Source organism: Heloderma suspectum, chromosome 3 (genome assembly GCF_057233095.1).
Source record: "Heloderma suspectum isolate Gila_16-S chromosome 3, 16-S_ref, whole genome shotgun sequence".
Taxonomy (NCBI): Eukaryota; Metazoa; Chordata; class Lepidosauria; order Squamata; family Helodermatidae; genus Heloderma; species Heloderma suspectum.
The window spans coordinates 182,304,962-182,321,382 of record NC_139460.1 but is presented as its reverse complement, the minus strand read 5'-3'; the positions used below and the strand labels follow the sequence as shown (position 1 = coordinate 182,321,382).

Genomic DNA, 16,421 nt, shown 5'->3' with positions numbered 1-16,421 from the left:
GGCGTTTTGGGAGCGCGTGGCCAGTAGTTCACAACTGCACATCATCGCATTAGGTGGGGACCGGGGTGGGGAATACTGCTCAATCGCAGCTCGTGGGAGAAGCCATGTGTAACCTGTTTTCCCCCACAAGCTGCGTCAAAACCCTGGATTTCTACACTGTTTTTTACGGGTGGCTCTCACTTCTGCCCGGGGGGAAACAGGAACTCGGAAGTCTCGTCTGATATGACATTCTATTTTCTTTCTCTATGCTCACAATGCAACGTAAATCGGGGCTTCTACCGTACAAATAGCAAGGGGTGGACTGAACGGGTTAGCGGCAACTGTCTGAGCTAAATTGGTCTGAGCCAATTTATACCGGAAAGTCAGAGCGTGTCATTCTATTTTTGTATCTCTATGGTGTTGCGACTGATACGGTGGCGAGCAGTTTTCGCGCGAAGAACGAGCGTTATCTCGCGATATTTGGAAAGTGCGCGGTTTTCGCTCCTGCTGGATCGGGAGGGCGCTCCCTCGCTGCCGCTGGAACAAGACGGGAGGAGAGGCGGCGTGGGGCTGGGAGGAGGCCAGCGGCGGGGCAATGCCAGTGGAGAACAAGAGCAGCTCCCCGACCGGGAGCGGCGCAGGTGAGGGCAGAAATAACAAAACGTGAGGCAAGGTAACTTCTGAGCACGTGTGGAGTTCTACCTCGGAAATACTTTATCATCGAAAGCTACTCTGCTCTGCGACGGGAGCGCTTTTTTCGTCCGAGACGTGCAGCATGCACACGCGTGGAAACAAAAAATTCGGAGAGCCATGTTGGCCCACTAGAAAAAGTAATCCAAATCGCAGCGTCAGTATTATCCGTATTGTTGTTATCGCCATCATCTAAGTATCGCCATCACTGTGTTTGGCGGTGATGAGGCTTCTGAAGATTTTCTTTGAACAGGAAAAATCTGTTTTCCTAACCGTCTGAATAAAGAGCCTTTTGCAAGCGTGAAGGGGCCTGCGCTAAGAATTCTTTAATTCCCCGCTACTACTCAACCACGACAGCGGTTTATAAAGTGCAAGCCCGAAGGCGCTAACAAGGAGGGGGAACGGAGGCTGGGGGAAATTATAACGCCTTTGCTAGAACAAACTGGAAGTCACAAAGTAGGGAGCAAGTTTCTAAGGTTCCTGGTACTCTTCTTCACACTGGGTGTCTAAAAAGCCACGGAAACAGCAGCAGAAGAAAAAAGACCATGTGGTGAAGGACATGGTGGAGGTGTTTTAAGATGGTGTTTCAGGAAGTTCTTTGCAGCGCTCACGAGTATCACTCTGCACAGTATAAAGCTGTTTAGTCTTTCCCTTCTCTCCTCGCCCCCTTTTTGTTTTGCCCAGAGCAAGATGTGCCCCAGATCCATGTATGTAGCTTCCTAAACATGCTTATCTGTTTTATTTTAGGGCTCCTGCAGGCAGAGATGGTTGAGGAGACAGGGGCAACTGTGATCACACCAGCTATGCTGCAGGAGGAGGAGGAGCTTGAGGCAGAAGGAAGAGAGAAGGAGAGGCAGATAATGGAGAAGGTGATTGGTTTGCCTGTGTTTGCTATAAGCCATCCTGAGGGCTGCTTAACTTGTAGCATGATATGTGATTATTAATAAGTAATTGCTAGAAGGAATAAAACTTATATAGGGTTAAAAGTAACAGGCACCATGGCCTTTGCAATTTTGTTGCTATATAAACCAGTGATTTTTATTATATCCGTTTCAGGTTACAGTTTGGAAGATTTGCTGCAGGCACTGAAGTGAGACTCTCATAACTTATTGTTACTTGTATAACTTCTATAATGTTTACGAATGTAAAAAGAGCCCTGCTGGATCAGATCAAAAACCTGTCTAGTCCAGCATCCTGTTTCCCACAGTTGCCAACCAGATGCCTAGGAGAATTCCACAAGCACAGCATGAGAACAATAGCTCTGGCAAAGGCATGCCTTTAGGTATTCCTTGCCTGGTGGAAATAATGTGTTGGTGAGCTTTACGTGTGGAAATTTTAAAAGGCTAGCTTAAAAGCCTTAGTTGTAGAATGAAGCGGTCTCCAACTTTAGAGATGATTAGGAGTCATTATTTTTCTTTCAGCGGATAGAAATTATTCACAAATGGATTACTCCTCTCAGTTGTTTCATAGGCAGGGCTATACAAATAGCTTTCAGCTTTGCCCCTTACAACAACTCTGTGAGGAAGGTTAGGCTACATGTATGTGATAGCCCCAACGTCACCTGTGAGTTTGATGGTTCAGTGACGACTTGAATCTGGATCTCCTTGGTCCTGGTCCAGCCTTCTGCAATTTGGTGCCCTCCAGATGTTTTGGACAACAACTTTCATCAGCCTGAGGTAGCACAATCAGTGGCTGGGGATGATGGGAATTGTAGTGTGAAACATCTGGAGGGCGCCAGTTTAGGGTAAGGCTCTCCTAATCCACCACTGCGCAGTGCCTTTGCCACTGTTGACACTGTTCACTGTGTTCCTCTTTGGAGATGTCAGCAATTATAGCAGTTAGCCAGGGGGAGTTTTATTATGGTGCTGGTTTTGCTAATGACTGGTGCAGGTAGGGCCAAGCTGTCCTTACTCATGTCCTCGCTAAAAAATAAAACTAATGAAATAAAAAGATAAGCTTTCCTCTACATGGTGGCATTCTTGGACCATATTTGACTGCAGTCAAATAGTAGGTGATCAACTGACAACATTTGACTGTTGACTTGTTTACACACGGTGGGACCATAGGAACCTGCCTTATACAGTGTCATACCATTGGTCCATCTAGCCCAGTATTGGCAACACTGACTGGCAGTGGTTCTCCAGGGTTTCAGGCAATTTTTCATGCCCTCCCTTGAGATACTGGCCATCGAACCTGAGACCTTCTCCATGCAAAGCATGTGCTCTACCACTGAGCTATGGCCCTTCCAGCTACAGTAGCTAGTTTTTAGCCTACATGCACGTAGCAAAATGAAAGTGTACTTTTGCACACAATTGTCTACATGTGGTTTTCTTGAAAATTCCTAAATGCAATGTACTCTGAATTAATGTGACGGCACATTTTGAGTAAGTCTGTAGTATAGAAAACTGAATTGAATTTTATACAAGTGTTTAAAAAAAATTAAGATAACCACTCCAAGGGCTTCACATTGAAGACGGCTGTGTCCAAATAACAGAAATGTATCTTAAGCAAAGGGAGTGCTGGAAGTGTTTTTTTTTTTTTCAAGGTTCTTTCAGTGGGCAAAGTACTTAACACTCATACCTGTTAAGTTTTATATTAAGCTCAACCTAGTAATAAGGAGAAAACTGAGTGAGTCCAAGGGCCTTCACAGCCATGATTACAGTGTGTGTGTATACTTGTACACATGTGGAGGAGCTTGCTTTTATTTTAGCTGTCTCGTTCTGGATTGTCATAGGAGTTACACAGGTATGTTTGGCCAGAATATATTTTGTGTGTGTATATATTGATTCTTTTATTTTTTATTTCACACTTTTATAAAACATATCCCAAAAGAAGCCAGTTGCTTATTTTGGGGACTAGAGGCAAACCAATGCCTTGTGAATTAAAAAAAACCTTAATATATTTGAAATGAACAAATCTAAGTTGATATTCTATGGACTGAATAAATAAGCTCCATTTATGTTGGGGCTGCAACGTCTGATTAGTCTAACCAATCAGACTGTGGATTTAAAATATACACACACTCTCTCTTGCTTTACATGTAATGGTGGCAAATTAACCCACGATTTGCCATGGTGTGTGCTGCCACCATGTTGAATATGCAACCTCTGATTAGGCTGATTGCAGGTTGCTCCATGGCATCTGAACCTCGATGCTATCGGTTAAACAACCCACAGTTAACCTACAATTAGTTGTTGGGTTAACTCTGGATTGTTTAACCCATGGTGTCTGGGTTTGGATGTCATGGTTGCATATTCAAAATGGGGGTGGCACATGCCATGGCAAATCATGGGTTAACCCATGATACTGTTGCATGTGAAAAGGGCCTCTCTCTTTTGGTTTCCTGTGGAGAGCTACAGGCCTCTACCTTCCCTAGATCTCTCCTCTTCCAGTCCACCCTTTTTTCTCCCTTTTGTCCTGCTCTGCAACTGTCAGGCTGACAGCTAATTAGCCTGGGCCTCCAGCCAGCAGAAAGCAAGTTGCAGACAGTTGATTTGTCATAGAAGGAGTTAAGTTCAGAGCCGAACATGTTGGTAGTAACGTTCTGAGGTCAAACAAGGCAATAAGCAGGAATGCGACGATAGCTAGATAAATCACAGAGCAGAGAAAACACAACTAAGAATGGTCCGGGTCCTAAATCAGGAAATCCATACAAAGCACAGGCAAGACCTAAACACAGAAACATGAGCCAAAGACAAATGTTGTTGCCAGCAGAGAAGCTGGGTTTCTGCAAGGGCTTGTCAAGCTGGTCAGCTTCAGACTCCACCCAGCTGCAACTAATTAAGGGCCTTCAGATGCCCTCCTCTTGAGGAACCCTTGCTTGCAGCCTAGCGCTGCACCTAAGTGGAGCCAGCTGTGTTCGCCTTTTCGACCAATGTCTCTTCTGGGGAGGTTTGACAGGGGCCTGCTCCTGTTCAGACTCTGAGCTTTCCAGTGGTGCATGGGAAGGACCTGGTTGTTCATCGGCAGCCTGACATGGTATTCCCTGGATCTGTTCCTCCAGTTCCTGGTTGGGTAAGCTCTCTCCATCCAATGAGGAAGAGTCCTCCAGGGGAGCCATGACACCTTCAGCTATTGGGTCCCACTTTCTCCTTTTCTCTTATACCTTCCTTGAACTCTCCTCATCTGTTCCCTTCCCCAGCTCAGTTACAGCTATATTAAAATATTGGATTTCAGCAGTGATTTCTACAGGCAGTCAAAGAAGGTCCTAACACAGAGCCAGACCAGGGTCTAAGCCAGCAGGGTTCACTCAGTGAGGACAGCACCAGGCAAGGAGGAGTACAAACACAAAGTCAACAGGCAATCCAAGGTCAAGGCCAGCAAAGTTGAAGCAAGAGTACATTACCAGGCAAGAAAGAGTTGAAACACAGTCACAAGGCAATCCAGGGCCTGCTCCCAGGAGGTCCGGCAGAGGGAGGGCTAGGAAGTCAGAGGCAAGATGATCAGGGACCAGAGTTGATGTAAAGACATACTAGCAGCTCTCCCTACCTAGGACTGAGTCTGATAAGCTGGAGTTTCCAGACTCCCACCAGGACTTGGCTGCAGCACATCAGAGACTTCTGGAAGACATCCTCTTCCTGAGGAGGGACCTGCTTGCAAAGAGCCCTTTATTCATAAGGGGTCGTCTTCTGCAACCAGGGACTCCTCACAGCATCTGTTTTGGCCTGCCTCTTGAGGATTGCCGCTCTCGGGGGCCTGGTGGTCACTCAACATTAATCGGAGGCAGAGTTCCCCTCCTGTGGGGATGGATTCGCAGCCATCTCCCCCGAGGACCCAGGCTCCTCCTAGTCCACCTCCTGGTTTTCTACCATGGGCTGCTCTTTGATGTGGTTTGTCTCTGGGAGCTCTAGTTCCTTCTCTAAAGAGGATTCCTCTCATGGGGGCAAGATACCCCTCCAGTTTTCTTTTCCAAGTGACTCGGTGTTCTGTATCTGTTGAGCATGCTCAGTCCTCATTAGGCTTGTTTGTGTTGGCTTTCCCCCACCTTTATATTAAGAATTTTTGTTCTATTACTACAAATCTCTGGGTTCCCCCAAGCATGTGGAAACGTCCCTTTTGTTGTTTAGTGGTCCGTTTTGGCTACAAAGCTGTCAGCACCCTGGGGCTGAGATTTGCATTGGAAGGAATGCTTGAAAAACTGCAAATTATGAGGTGTTCTCCCTTCTCTCACACAGGTGTCCATCAGTTAAAAACAAAGTATTATTTAAATCCTATTTTACCCTTCTGTAAATATATGCAAATTTAATTGATGGATTGATTTAAAAACTTCATATTATTGATTAAAATTTCTTTAATGGAGCTGCAATCCTAATTTGTGTCCATTTAGATAAAATGCTTTCATCAAAGTTGATATATTTTAATTTTGGAATTTTTTGATAGAGGCTAAATTAGAACCCTCATGGAAATCTGTTATTTAAACTGCTTACACCAGATACTTGAAGTACAGAAATTTACATTAACATATAAAATGTAATACACCCCAGTATCTCTATGGTCAATCTGACAAATGAAAAATACCCATAGTTTGCCGATTTCCATTTGCTTGTCTTGTTTTGTTTTCCAGAATCAAGAAATTCAGAGCATAACTGTACTGCAAATGTAAAGTGATGGTTTCCCACCAGGAAACTCTGGGAAGTATAGTTGTCTAAAGGTTAACAAAGCTACCTTTCCAATGATTCCTTGGCGAAAGCCAGGAGAGTTGAATGGATTAAATCTAATATCATTTAAACTTTGTAGTGAAGAGAGAGAAAGAGAGATGGTTGCAATACTATACTCAGTTTCTGCTGAAACTGGTAGGTTGCTTCTTTTTTTGTCTCATAGGCACGCATGTCATGGGATAGAGATTCTAGTGAAATGCGCTACAAGAGGCTTCAACACTTGCTTGAAAAGAGCAATATCTACTCAAAGTTCTTGCTAACTAAAATGGAACAGCAGCAACTGGAGGTAAGTGAACTCTAAATTTAAAACAGAAATCGCATGTCCAACACAATGCATTCCAAAGGTGCTCTGTACATAGATTACAATAACTCCGTGGAGGGTTTCTATCATTAAAAAAGTGGAGTTTGATCTTCTTTTAATCTGATGTGAATTCTAATGTCCCACTTTTATTCTTTAAATTACTAGAATAGCTGTAGCCTAAGAACAAAACTTACACATGAGTCTACCTAAGTAAAAGTGCTCTACAAATTATTATTAGGTAGCCTATCCATATCTACTGGACTGAATTGTTTATTTAAGATTTCTATATGCCCTTCAATTTAAAAAGAAATTCTCAAGGCAGTTTACCAGGAGTGGCAGATCTCCTGACTCCCCTCCCTTGAAGTCTCCTCCAGTAGCCCAGATCGCAGCAGCTGCTCCACTGCTTAAGCAAACAAAAAAGCAAAGAGGCAGTGAGCACGCGTGCTGGTTCCCATGTGCCTGCCTGCTCCCACTGCGATAAACAACCTAGGGGTGCTTCATCCCTTGATTGATCGTGACCTCTGAACCCAGAACTCTGGGTTGCTGTGGGACAAATAACCAACCCTGAGTTCCAGGTTTGGATATAACAATAAGCAACCCAGAGAGGGAGCATTCCTGGGTTGTTTGTTGCAGTGGGAGTGGGTGAGTGTGCAGGAACCATCATGCATGCTCATCTTCTCAACAACCCACTCTTTTTTTTTTTTTTACAATGTGCAAACCAGGCCACTGTCTCAAATGTTATAAAAACAAAGAATCTTGTGGCACCTTAAAGCACAAGTTCCCAATATAGTGCCTGCAGCACCCTTCAGTGGTGCCCAGTAAAGTTTCTACTCCCTGCCCCCTTCAAAAATTTATTTTAAAAAACCCTTGAAAAATGTAAGGGCACCAGGTTCTCCTTCTTGTTCCTAAACCTACCATTGACCAGCTGTTCAGCAGGCAGGAAGAGAAGGAAAGGGTTGCTTCCTGGCCCCACCCAATCTTCAGTCCACACAGACCTCTCCTCTTTGCTCTCCCTATTTCTCCATTTCCAAACTCTAGCTTGCTAGTTCCCTCCCTTCTCTGTCCCTAGCCTTCTTCTGTCCTAGCCCCTAGCTTTGCTCTTTCTCTTCCACTTACCCCTTAATCCCACTTACCTCTGTTTCTCCCCACTCATAGCCTCTAGCCATGCTCTTTTTCTCCCCTCTCCCCTTTTGCCATGCTATTTCTCCCTCCCCCCTCCCCTCAGAAGCCATTATGTGATTAGCCACATCCTCTATGGGAGCCATTTTGTGGTGGTGCCCCCAGCAGTTTCTCAATTTCCCAAATGTGCCCATGGGACCAAAGGTGTTGGGGACCTGTGCCTTAAAAGACTAACAAATTTCTTATGTCATACACTTCCGTGGACACTTTCCACTGCATCTGATGCATTAAGTGTTAACCTCAAGCTGGCAGATTTATACATACATGGTTCGGTGGAGGGAATTGTAAACATGGCAGAAAGTGCAGACAGTGAGTGGCTGTTCACAAAACTTTGGGAGATAACACAGACATCATTTCATTGGTGAACTGATTAACATATGTAGTTTGTCCTACGTAGAATGTAGTAGGGCAGTTTTTCCCAAAATGTGGGTCAGGATCCACTAGTGGGTCGCAGCCAACCTTCAGTTGGGTCTCAGTGCTGCAGACTGCCCAGTGCCTCTTTGCTTGACCAACCTGTGCCATAGCTGCACCATGCAGACTGCATAGGCAGGTGTTGCTGCAGGAGATAGTTAAAGAGCAAGGCTAATAATAATAATAATAATTTTTAAAAAAAACTAGGAATAAAGAGGAAGGGAACAAAAGAGCGAAGCTGTTATAGGACGAAGTGAACGTAAAACCAGTGGGAAGGAGGGATGAAAGAAACTGGCAGTTGGGGATAGGGTAGAAGTTAAGGGTGAAAGAAGCAGGACAACAAATGAGACGAGATGGGTAAGAAGACGTTGAGAGGAATGTGGGGAGAAAAACAATAAAAAGTAAACAGTTTTCTCTACTTAGCAGTGGTTCCTACCCTTTTTGGGTCAATGGGAGCATTTGTAATTTTGAGTGTCATGAGCACTCTCACAAAATGGCTGCCATGGAGGGCTTTGTTCCATTCATGAAGTGGTTGCCATGGTGGGCATGGTCAGTCACAAAACACTCGTTACCCAGAAGGCAAACCGGTGAGACTAACGGAAAGGTAACTAACCCAAGAATGCAAGTACAAGACAGATGGTGGGTCTGAGTTCCAAAAATACAGAACCACTTTTTTGAATCCAAATAAAGGGCACTACTTTGTCTGTAGCATATCATTCTACCAGTTAAATAAATAATTTTAAATAATCTTAAGAAATAACATTTAAATTAGGAGACACAGGGAGCCTGGTGTGTACCAAGAGAGGAGTCCATAGCCACATTGGTGCCCATGGGGCCCCATGTTCGAACCCCAGACTCAGAGCCGCTGAAGCAGCTAATTTTTTCTGAAATGGGGAGGCTAAGTAATGATACCTTCAGAGCCAATGTCTGTACTTAACTCGAGGAAAGCTTAATTATGAATTATGGAACTCCCTGCTACAAAGAAGTTGTGACAAAGAATGTAGCAATTTTCATAGAGGGATTAGATAGCAATATAAAATGATATCAGCAACTGCCAGCTGATTATGCCAAACCCTGCCTCTATCAGTCACCGTTTTGTGACTGGGGGGCCTCAGTCATTTTCAGCTCTCTCAAGTGGGCTATGGGGACAGAAATTTTGAGAACCCCTGTAATAAAGCATTGCTGATGAATGATGGCATATATCACATTGGAAAATGAGCAGGTATGAATTCTGGATGTTGTGGATTTTATTTATTTATTATATTTATATTCCACCCGTTTCCCTCTTGCAAAGAACCCAAGGCAGCTTACATAGTCCTCCTCCCCATTTTATCCTCACAACAACCCTGTGAGGTAGGTTAGACTGAGAGTCAGTGAATAGCCCAAAGTCACCCAGTGATCTTTATGGTCATGTGGGGACTAGAGCCCAGGTCTCCAACACTCTAACCACTACACCACACTGACATTATTAGGTCCTGTAATAGTGTTCCCAGAGTAGACATAGGGACGGAATTAGCATGTCTGATTGCCACAGAGTCTGGTTCCTGTGTCTGTATCTCTGTTATAGGGTCTGTTGTTCTCATCAGTGATTTGTGGCCCATCCTGGACAATGACACTTGCCTTTCACAGGCCTTGGGTGGTAGACCTGTACTCGCTTAGAGACAGCTGTTCAACTTTAAAAAGTTACTCACCAGCCATATATATTCATCTGCCATTTTTAGGTTAACACTTCATGCATCTTATAAAGATTGCAAGATTGATGTTCCACAGGTGTTGGATGGCCAGTGAAATATGTTAGCTTGCTGTCAGGTTTCACTTCTGGACACTATAAAAAAAGATGTCTGATCATAAAATGTCTGCAAAAGAGAGTTCAGGACCTTCTTTAGTTACTACTAAAAATGCAAATTATTGTGTGCTTTCAGCCTGGTTCATAGGTTGTACTATATATTTGGATTGTTTCTATGCAGTACTTTTTCTTCAAACTTTACATGATTAACAGTTATTAGTGGATAGAAGCATTCTTTTTTCCTTTTTTTTAAGGAGCAACGGAAGAAAGAAAAACTAGAAAAAAAGAAAGAACCATTAAACACTGCAAAGGTAAAATAAGCACTGAAAACTAGATAAATGTAGAGTGGCAAAAATGTTCATCTGACCCTGTTCAAATCTTTGGGGCCACAGTTTTGTATGTTTTGGCCAAGATCCATATCCCCCTGTGAGAACAGACAGCACTTTTGCACATTCACATCCTAGTGGCAGCACCTTGTGTTTATAGGATGCTAGACCAGAGGGCACCGATGCAATGAATATGAATTTGAGCACACTCGGGGAGAGAGCGGAGGACAGGAAGGCCTGGCGTGCTATGGTCCATGGGGTCACAAAGAGTTGGACACAACGACTGAACAACAAAGACCAGAGGGATCTCCCTCTGACTTTGGGTTTTTGGCTTTCTGCTGGAAGTGGGGAGCTGAAAAATGTCTGTGTAAGAATGGATCCAATGAAACAGATTTCTTGCACACAGAGTGGCTTTTTCTTTGGGGTGGGAGTTTCAAAAATTGCTTTTTGGGGGAAAGATGTGCTGATTTCAGGCCCAGATTTGGATGGTGTGTCTTGGTCATGCTGGTGGGGGAATTTTGGTAGCAGCACCAATGTTCTGGAACTCTCTTCCATGGAAGAGACATATTGCTTCCTTTCTGCTATATTTCTGAAGATTTTTTAAAACTGTTTTTATTTTAGCAAGCCTTCAGAAATTTTTGATTGAAATGTGTAGACCAGTTTTGGTAAAGCAAAGCAATAATGCTGTTTTGGGGATTTTGCAGCTGCTTTATTTTTTTAGTTGTTGGTTTATCATTTTGTTTGTGTATTGTAGATTTTTTTGCTTGTTGCATTTAAATTGTGAAGCGCTGTGATCTCTGGGTAAATAGCAATATTTTAAAACGTTTATATGAAAGTGAAATCCCCATGTGCGCATACAGTTTTGATATGAATATATATTATCTAGTTTCTAACTACTGTGCAGTAACAGTGTCTTGAGAAAATATTTTGAAATAGTTTGTAGCCAGAATTCTTAACATCTTTTTTGAAGAACTTACAGGTAAATGACTGAGAGTAATTGTTCACAGCAGTAATTTTAATAATCATTATTATATACAAAGAAGTATATGGTTTTGCTCTAAATATTTTGCTTTTTAGAATGAAAAACTAACTGCTGGGAGAGAAGGCAAATTGGGTAAGTCTTATCAAACTCTAAAAACTAAGTTACTTTGGAGTTTACCTAGAAAGTTCAGCTGCTGAAACCTGTATTATATTTTGTTGCAGCTGCAAAAAAGAAGAGAGTCAGAGAAGACAGAATGTACAATATTTCTGATGTCATGTCAAAAGAGGTAACTTGCTAGGGTGCAAAGCTCTCCTGAGTAGTAACTCGCCCAAGGATATCTAGTGAGCTTCATGACAAGGTAGAGATTCAATCCCAGATTTACATGGTGCAAGTTTGACTCTCTGCTACACCGTGCCGGTGGTCAGTGTTCAGGTTAAGTAATATATTTACAATATTTGTTTTAAAGACTGGATGAGTTAAAGCGGGGAGTGCATGTTATCAAAGACAGCAGAAAAAGTGAAATAAGTGGGTATTAAACCTATTTTAATAGAAAGCACCACACTTTGTGCATTCTGAGCTGGGATGCTGCTCATTAGTGGATATCTTCCATTCTTAAAATACTGTAATCACTAAGGATGTGATCCACTTGTATAATGAGGTTGTATCTATGCCTGGAAGAGTGTATAAAAGCCCTGTTTTCTTTCCTCTCTCACTGGCATGCATGAGCATGTGCACAGGCAGTGCAACTGGATATCGAAGGAATGGGAGGTCTGGGCGTGTCTCTGTACAGACCTCCCTCTCTTTGTCTTGTGACTTGCTCAGAGCTTGGGTAACTTGAATTAAGCAGAAAATGCTGAATGGGGGTATGGGAGGTGTGTACAGATCTCTTCCCCTTTTGGAAAGGGAGGACTTCCTGGAGAAGGTGACTCCTCCCAATGGATTCTGGAGGCAGGGCTTGTTTCTAAGCTTCCTGTCTCCCCGTGGGGTGGAGTAGGGTGGGCAGGTTTTTTTCCCCTTAAAATCTGGTCATGTACCTGGGAGAGAGGATATGGGGCCAAATTTGGGGGACCTGAGGGGGGCCTAATTAGAGTGATTATGGGTCAATGGGGATATGGCATTGAGAGGAGGGCTAATCAGATTAGGGGAACACGGCACAGACAGTTAATAGCTATGCCGTGTTCCAGCACTCCCCCTCGCCACAGGTTTGGTGGTTGCCCTATCAGCCTGCCCTTGGGTTTCTAGACACTGCTTTTAAATGCCAGATTGGTGGACCTATTCAGATGGTCTGCCTCCAGAGGCTAATGGGTCCAATGGTTTCCACGGGGCTCTGCAGAGTGTGTATGTGTTCTGGCTGATATGGCTGGTGCTCCTGTCAAAACCCTGGTCAATCTGTGGAATGCAGAAATGACTCCTGAGCACCCTCACCAAAGTAGACCTCATACTCATACGGTATACTGCAGAGTTGAGAGCGATGAAGCAAAATAGGAGACAGCTTAAGTGCAGATGGAGAAAAACTAGCAGATGCAATCAAATACTGGTGTGTGCCTGTGGTCATATATATTCAGTGGCAGTGAGGGCAGCAAAGAAACAATATCTTGCTTCCTCTATTAAATCCTATATGTGCCACCTAGCACAACCTTTCAGGGTCGTCCAGGGCTTATGACATGCTGGCCCTAGGGATGCTGTGGATCCGTCTGAGGCCTGCTGTAATACACTTGCTAGACACATCCAAGATAAAATCTCTTGCACTTGCCGGGACTTAGACTCCAGTGTTACAGCAGGTGAATCAGATGAGGTGTCCATGGCACAGCCTTGTTCTGTTTTTTTGGATTAGTTTCAGTTGGTACAACTCAAGGACACTGACAAGGTGCTTGGACAAGTTCATGCAACCATTTCTGTATTGGATCCTTGCCCCACTTAGGTTATAAAAACTGGCAGGGAGGGAACAGGCAGCTGGGCTGGGGAGGTGGTCAATGCCTTCTTATGAGAGGGAGTGGTCCTGGGCTGCCTGAAAGAGGCAGTGGTGAGACCACTCCTGAAAAAACCCTCCCTGGGCCTGGAATTTTTTAAAATACCTTTAGGCTGGTAGCAAATGTTCCTTTCTTGGGCAAAGTTCTTGAGCTCTTGGATGAGACTAATTATCTGGATCCATTTCAGTTGGGTTCAGGCTGGGTTTTGTCATGGAAACCCCCTTGGTCAACCTGTATGATGACCTATGTTGGAAGAGAGGCAGTGGTGGTGGTGACCTTGTTGATTCTCCTTGATCTCTTGGTGGTTTTCGATACTATCGATCATGGTATCCTTCTGGGTTGATTGTCTGAGTTGGGAGTGGGAGGCACTGCATTGCAATAGTTTCACTCCTACTTGGATGGTTGGCTCTAGAAGGCGGTGCTTGGGGAATATTATTTACCCCCATGGATTCTCCAGTATTGAGTTCCACAGGGATCACTTGCTATTTAACATTAACATGAAACTGCTGAGTGGGGCCATCCTGGGTTTTGGAGTGCATTGTCGTTAGTATGCTGATGGCATGCAGCTCTATTTCTCCTTTTCATCTTCATCAGGTGAGGCTGTGGATGTGCTAGATTGGTGTCTGGCTATGACAGTGAACTGGATATGAGGACTAATAAACTGAAGCTCCATCCATAGATAGACCAAGATGCAGTTAATGGGTGGTTCTTCTGAGAGCATGGAGGGTGCTCAACCTGTTCTGGATGGGGTTGCACACCTCTTGATAGGGAAAAGTTGTAGCCTGGGGGCTTTCCTGGAGCCATCTTTGTCACTTGAGGTCTCAGTGGCATGGAGTGCCTACTACCAACTTTCGTTGGTGGCCCAGCTATGCCCCTATCAGGTCAGGGGTAACCTGGCTTCAGTCTCCTATGCTCTGGTAATCTCCACGTTGGATTGCTGCAATGTGCTTTACGTGAGGCTGCCCTTGAAGACGGTTCAGAAGCTGCAGCTTGTGCAAAATTTGGCGGCCAGATTGATAATGGGGACAAGAGGGTCCGAACATACAACACCGATTCTGGCCTGCTTACACTGGCTGCCTGTATGTTTCCACACCTGATTCAAGGTGCTGGTTTTGACATATAAAGCCTTACATGGCATGGGACGACAGCTTTCAGTGTGACACTTGGATGCCTTGTGCTTCTTTGTCTTATTGGTAAGATGTTTCAAATCTCTGACTCCTGTCTGTGTCCATGCCACCTCACTCCCCAACAGCAAGCAGAGAAAGGAAAAAAGAATGTCTTGAATGTTACTAGTGCAAATCTAGCTTTTTTGCCATATGAAGATGGGCTGAACCACCAAATATATTGGTTTCCTTACTCACAGATTGCTGGAGCGTCAGAGTGGGTTTGTCTGCTCCCATCTCCTTGACTCATAGTTCGTTAGCTAAAATCAGCCTGAAGACTGATGTTTGCTGCAGGGCTTCCATGGTATTCATGCTGCCCAGGAAAGCAAGGACAGAGAAGCTGTTCTGCTGTGTTCTCACAATCCTGGGAAAAAATAAAATGTGAAAGCAACATGAGTTGATTGTTTTGTAAGAAACACAATATGAAATCCTGTGTTGTGTCATGCTGAAATTCTATGCACGCTCACATTAGTGAAACCCCATTAAACACAAGTAGGACTTACTTACAAGTGAAATATATAGGATAGCAAGGCGTACCCATGGAATTTGGCCCATGGACGAAAAAATGCTTTTCAAAAAATCTAGTATGGCTGCATGGATAGAAAAAGTCTTCTCAAGAAAATAGTTTGGCTGCAGGGACAGACAAATGGTGGCCAAGCCACTGATTTCTCATTCCCAGGCAACAGAAAAGCCTTTTGCAACCAAAAGAAAATATTTATATTGAAATTAAACAAATATTTAAGTTGTCCTGGCCTCATATTTAGAAAAGGCTTGCAAATGCCCAGAAGGGTCGAATGAATGGGAAATTGCTTGGCAATGCAAGTAGCTAAAATGGCTGCATGGACAGGATAATTACTTTTCAAAAATTAATTTGGCAACCCAGAGGGCAATGGTTAATTGGTTTTCAGTGCAATCCTATAAATGTGTACTCAGAACTAATTCCAATTGAGTTCAAGGGGGATAACTCTCCAGGAAGGAGGACTGCAGCCTTAGCAATTAAAAAAATAAATTGGTAACAAAAGGGGATACAGGCAGAGGAACAAATGTATTTAAATATCACCCCCCCCCCCGAGTGCTCCCACTTCCCCAATCCCCACGCTACAATGGATGGAAATAAGTCCAGACATATTATAAAATGTTTGTCGTTTTGGGGTAACTTTAAAATTTTAATCTTATGAGAAGCTACTTGAATATTTGTCCAGTACACATACCCTTCAACAAGTGTCTTTTTCACCCTTGTCTCCTCCTCCTCCAGGGACCTTCTATTCTAAGTCGCTTTGTGCTCACCATGTGCTCCTGAGAGCTCCGATTGAAGGGGTGTGGCCTGATTACTCTCAGCAGCTGTGTGGGTCTCTATGTATCCCACAGGGATGGTTTAGTCCCTCAGTTCCATCCTTCATGCCATTTCACAGGAGGCAAAGCTTTTCATACATTCTTCTTCCCCACACCCCATAACTTGACTGAGCCTTAATAAAATCTTGCTTTTGTGATATGGGTTAGGGGCACAGTACCCTTTAGGGAGACAATGTGACAATATAATTTTGTCCCACATTCTTGCTTCTGCTGCATGAGTGCTCCCATGCAAAAAATATTCTAGACTTAGATGCTCAGCAGTGCTTATAGAATAGTAGGGTTGGAAGGGGCCTATAAGGCCATAGAGTCCAACCCCCTTAATATATATATAGATTTAATATCTCCATTATATTCCTCATGTTGTGTAAGCAAGTCCATAAATATAAGCACCTGTCTGTTCCTTACAAGTTAGCCTTTAACATCCTTTTTGTTAAAAGTGCTGTGGAATTTAATGTTGCTAAGTTCATATAAAGTTGTTAACAAAAGATTTTATTTTTGCACTTTCCTTTTGGTAGGAAATCTTGTCGGCAGCCAAAAAAAGCAAAGTGGAAAAGAATCAGGTATATTTAAATTCCGTTTGTAAATTTTGATTTCCTCAGAAATACTTATTTCAAGTCACGGCCT

At 43.6% G+C, this 16,421-nt stretch overlaps 1 protein-coding gene across 3 annotated transcripts in view; it reads left to right on the top strand.

Moving 5' to 3' along the window:
- The first annotated feature begins 509 nt into the window (after positions 1-509).
- The window catches only part of HELLS (helicase, lymphoid specific), a 66,176-nt gene continuing 50,264 nt past the window's right edge, over positions 510-16,421 (top strand). For all 3 annotated transcript variants that reach the window (XM_084845149.1, XM_084845148.1, XM_084845147.1), the window contains exons 1-7: positions 510-620; positions 1,417-1,538; positions 6,490-6,612; positions 10,258-10,314; positions 11,407-11,443; positions 11,533-11,597; positions 16,313-16,357. In XM_084845149.1, the coding sequence (XP_084701275.1) occupies positions 575-620; positions 1,417-1,538; positions 6,490-6,612; positions 10,258-10,314; positions 11,407-11,443; positions 11,533-11,597; positions 16,313-16,357 (495 nt within the window). In that variant the 5' untranslated portion in view covers positions 510-574. The remainder of the gene's footprint in view (positions 621-1,416; positions 1,539-6,489; positions 6,613-10,257; positions 10,315-11,406; positions 11,444-11,532; positions 11,598-16,312; positions 16,358-16,421) is intronic.